Source organism: Dama dama, chromosome 12 (genome assembly GCF_033118175.1).
Source record: "Dama dama isolate Ldn47 chromosome 12, ASM3311817v1, whole genome shotgun sequence".
Lineage (NCBI taxonomy): Eukaryota > Metazoa > Chordata > Mammalia > Artiodactyla > Cervidae > Dama > Dama dama.
The window spans coordinates 18149951-18154899 of NC_083692.1; the positions used below are offsets into that span (position 1 = coordinate 18149951).

A 4949-nucleotide genomic window follows, 5' to 3' on the forward strand; every position below is an offset into this window, starting at 1 on the left:
TCAAGTAAGTAAATAAACAACAAAAACAGATGGGAATAAGCACCATGTAGAGAATGTAGATGGGGTATGGGGCAGTGACTCAGATCTGAATGTTAGGGAGCTTGCCCTGTAAAGATAACAGGGCAAAGCACTCTAGGCAGAGCGCAGAATCCAAAGGAACAGACGCGAAGGCCCTTAAAGCGAGAGTAAGCACAGCACATTCAAGATCAGAGACAGCCAGCGTGGCTGCATGCGGTGGGAAGGGCAACAGGGGACCAGTTTATGAAGGAAGGACTGTGTAAGGCAATACAAGGAATTCTAAGAGTGAAAGGAAGCCGCTGACACCTTTCAGATAGGAAAGTGACAGAACCCGACTTCGCTTTCAGATCTCTCTGGTTGCCCTCTGGAGAATGGATTGTATAAGGCAGGAGTGGAAGGAGGAGCCAGGGAGGACCTGAGATGTGGACAAGGAGAGACGGTGGGGCAGCAGCATGAAGGGGAGGGTTCTGGGCATACTTTAGAGTCAGAGTCAACGGGACTCGCTGATGCACTGGATGTGGGGGTGAAAAATACAGAACCAATAATGACTCCCCAAGACCAGGAGGATGACAGCTACTGCGGAATACCTAGACACAAGGAGAAAGGGCCGCAGGGAACTTCTCCCCCAGGCACATGGCATCGCAACAAGCAAAGGCCTGGCCTTAATAATCAGCCCTGCTGGAGGGAGCAAGCAAGTGAACCCACGCTGAGGCTTGGTTTCCTCACCTAGCCTGCCTGGGTGCATTTCAAGGACTAAATAGAAGCCTGACACTGACTGGACACTCACGCTGGCCTGGCCTCTGAGCATACTGAGGTGGCCAGTTTTCTCCCATTGTTGGGGCTTCCCAAGCGGCTCAGAGGTAAAGAATCTGCTTACCAATGCAGGAGACACAGGTTTGATCCCTGAGTCAGGAAAATACCTTGGAGAGGGAAATGGCAACCCACTTCAGTATTCTTGCCTGGAGAATTCCATGGACAAGAGGAGCCTGGCAGGCTATAGTCCACAAGGTCACAAGAGAGTCAGACATGACTGAGCAACTAAACAACAATTCCCATTTGTTGGGAAATATCTCTCCAGGCAGCCAGAGCCCTGTCCCCAGCTGGAAGAACACCCAAGGTCAACATCTAATTCTAAGCAGATACCCCAGAGTAATTCTCTCCATCCTCAAAGTCTTGGACCCTGGAAAAGAAATGGTCACTCTCAGTCCCCTAAATCAAAGGGAATGTGGGAAGGAGCAGTCACTATGGCAAAAACAAATACCAGAGACCACAGGCTGTGAGCACCACATCACTTTATTTCTTTGGTTTTCCAACTTCACTTTTGGACAATGCAAAGTCAGTCTCTCACCTGCCTGGCCCCTGTGTGGTCTCACTGGAGACAGGGCTTGGGCTCTAAGGAGCTCAACAGAAAAATAGGGGTTTCCAAGGACTGCGGGGTCCACAGCAGATGCACCAAGCACCAGCAAGCAGAGACCCAAGGCTCTCTCCCCCGGCCCTTTACCAAACTCCTCGCAATGAACGGGCCAGCCCTCAGTGATCAGGCTCAGGACCCTCCCCGAGAGGCCAACCTTGGTCCTTCTTCTTCATCTCTGCTTCTGCTCATATGGAGCCTGACATCCTCTCCCTTAGGGGCACCAAGCAGAAGTTATGACCTGCTCCACAACTGGTCTCTAATTTTGCTTTGGGAAACATCTTTGAGTAAAGAGGGCGCCAACCCCCAAAAGAAACTGAAGGCATATATTCTGCCCAATGGGACAGATGGCCACGCTACAATACTCCCTCTGTCCCTGGGAAAAGCTGAAAGCAGCTGTAGCTAACCAACCTCCCTTCGGGTCCCCACATACATAGAGCTTCCAATACGAGCAAGGGGGCCCGGCCAACTCACTTAAATCAAAAGACTAAAAAAACCAAGACATGATAATAAAAATAAGAATGGTAAACAACTGAAGAGAACATCCCTGGTCCTGTAACTCTCTACAGGAGGCCAGACGGCGGTCTCCGGCTCTCTCTGCCCTGGAGCTGGGAAGCAACACAAAACTGCCCTCGGAGTCACGGTAGACACCATGGCAGCCAAAGGGATCCTGGCCAAGCCAGGGGGCGACTCAGGCCTCTGACCTTCTCCCAAGCGGTCCTCCTTCCTCCCAGCCCCTTGCACACCTCCCCGTCAGCCGTCCACCAGGGTGAGGCCATCGTAGAGGGCGCGTTTCCACATGTAGTAGGTAGAGCGGGCGGTGAGGGGGAAGAGGGTGCTGAATTCCTTGTAGGAGGGGAAGCTCTTGGACTGGAAGCGCTTCTGCAGGAACAGCTTGGCCTGGGCCTTGAACTTCGTGGTGGCCAGCATGTCCATCACCAGCGCCTGGCTGTCCCGGCCCCCCGCCGCCGCTCTCACCACAGGGTGGCTGGACAGGGACCCACCGGGGGGCCGACCCTGGGCCGTGGGCCCCTCTTGCAGGGCCCCCTCTCCGGAAGGCCCTCCCGGGGCCTTCCCTGGATCCTCCCCCGGAGAAGCTGCCATCTGCCGGGTCCCTGCAGAGGGGGCCAGGGCAGCTGTCACATTCCTGCCAGCTTGTTTCTCCTCTGCCTCCTTCCTGCCCCCTCTGCCCAAGGTGGGGGCCCGGATCTGGAGCTTGGACGGGCTTCCGGGCCAGCTCCGGGCTAGACTCTTCCAGACCCAAAAGGAGGAGGGCGACAAGCTCGGGTAGCGGAGGCGGAAGCGACAGAAAGGGAGGTGCCCACCGAGCACCTGCTTGCGGGCTGCTCTGCGCAGACGCCTCTGCCAGCGGGACAGCGGTACCCTCAGGGGCAGGAACGCCCGCGAGGCAGGCGGGCCCCCACCCGTGGCTTTCGCTGCCCCCTCTCCGGCCTCACCACCCTGCCAAGGGAGCAAAACCTTTTCGCCCACCGGCGCTGGCTGGGGAGGCCCAGACTCCGAGAGGGCCGGCCCTGGCTTGAAGCTGGGGTTCCTTCGGAGAGCCTTTCGGCGCCAGTTGTAGTAGGTGGAGCGGGAGATGCCCGGGAAGCGGCGTTTGAAGCAGCGGTAGGGTACCAGAGTATTCAGGGCGATGCAGTGCTCCAGGTACATCTTGGCCCGCTGCATGAAGACCATGCCAGGGCTGGACACGGCCGTCGAGGAGCATCCCAGCCCCTCGGCAACCGGCCGCTCCGGCAGCTTCGCCAGCTCCTCCGCAGGGGGTAGGGCCCGGCAGGTGCCAGAACCCACGAGCTCATGCTTCCAGGCGTAATAGGTGGAGCGGGAGATCTCGGGGAATCTCTGCAGGAACTGCTGCAGCGGCACGACGCCCCCGCGGTGGAAGCTGTCCTGCAGGAAGTGCTTGGCGGAGAAGCGGGCGGCCGCCTTCTGCCGGTGCTCCTGGGACTGCCGCCGCCAGCGGTAGACGGTGCTCCTGGTGACGCTGGAGCGCTCTCCCAGGGGTGAGTAGCTGAGGCCGGGCTCGCGATTGAGCAGCTCCAGGGTCTTGGCGGGGCCGGGGTGGGCACTCTCGGCCTCCACCTCCTCCAGCCCCACCACGGGCGCAAAGTACTGGTGGCGGAAGAGGTGGCCGCTGAGCGGCTGGCCGGCCCACATGATGTGCAGCGTGGCGGGCGTGTGGTCGCAGCGGCGCGGGCGGATGACACGGTTAAAGTACGGCCGGATCTTGAGGTTGCGCAGCGGGTAGATGGAGTAGATGTTGCGCTGGACCACCGAGGCGAGGGCGTACAAGTGCCACACGTTGGAGAAGCTGCTGGGAAAGCAGGTGGCCTTGACGTCCGCGTCGAAGATGGCCTCGAGCGTGGCGGACGGCAGGCTGGTCATCTCCGGGGACTCCTCGGAGCGCAGGGAGTAGCGCACGGCCTGCAGCATCACCTTGGAGTCGATCATGCCCTGGAGGTAGTAGTGGCGGTGCAGCAGCATCTCCACCACCGTGCGCGCCCGCAGCTCCAGGCTGAGGCCCGCGTCGCCCCACAGCAGCAGGCTGGCCGCCTCGAAGAGCAGGCTGCCCTCGCCCTGGCACACCAGCGGCAGCATGTTCCGGGGCGCGTCCTCCGGATACAGGCTCAGGGCCACCGAGTCCACCTCCAGCACCTGGGGGCCGGGGCCTCCCCCACGGCGGGTGGGGAGAGCGAAGGAGGACAGGACCTGCTTGGCCTCCAGAGCGGCCCCGACGAGGCCCTCCAGGCCCTCGGACTCCACCGCCTCCTGCAGCTCCTGCAGCACGTGCTGCACCAGCTGCTCCCGAGAGGCCATCCTAGCAGGGCAAAGGGGAGAGGGCAGAGGTCAGGACGGGTACCCGGATGACACTCCTGGGCCCCCTCCCACCAGATAATGCCTGTCTACTCCCATTCCGCCATGGAAGAAAATGGCTAAGTGCCTCCTGGGGTTTGTTTAATTACCCAGTGGTACAAAGGAAGAGCTTGATCTTGGAGAATGGCTTTGAATCCTGGTTCTGCTATTAGCTTGAGCAAGTCATCAACCTCTCTGTGCTTCTGGTTCCTTTTCTGTTAAAAAGGAGACAATAATAAAAGTATGTACTTTATAGATTTGTTGTGTATAAATGAGACAAAGTAAAAGATGGCGATATATGGGTATATATGTATACATATATGTATATATACACACACACACACACATAAGCACATATATATATAAATATATCCTTAGAAAAGTGCCTGGCACATAGTAAAGTACTATGAAAGTACTAGGTCTTAATATATTAGAGTATTATCTAGCATTATGGAAACTCTGATGGCTCGGCAGGTAAAGAATCCGCCTACGATGCAGAAGACACAGGAGACTTGAGTTCAATCCCTGGATTGAAAAGAGCCCCTGGAGAAGGAAAATGGCATTTCTTGCCCACTCCAGCATTCTTGCCTGAAAAATCCCATGAACAGAGAAGTGTGTCATCTATAGGGTCACAAAAGAGTCAGACACA

General features: G+C 57.3%; 1 protein-coding gene across 1 annotated transcript; it reads right to left on the bottom strand.

The window, feature by feature from the left end:
• Positions 1 to 2182: 2182 nt before the first annotated feature.
• VRTN (vertebrae development associated) lies at positions 2183 to 4264 on the bottom strand. The gene has a single exon (XM_061158352.1). The coding sequence runs from the start codon at positions 4262 to 4264 to the stop codon at positions 2183 to 2185; it is 2082 nt and encodes a 693-aa protein (XP_061014335.1).
• Positions 4265 to 4949: the final 685 nt, after the last annotated feature.

Bases quoted from the DNA above. Each gene is read 5' to 3' on its own strand.
- VRTN (XM_061158352.1), bottom strand. From the start codon at position 4,264: ATGGCCTCTCGGGAGCAGCTGGTGCAGCACGTGCTGCAGGAGCTGCAG.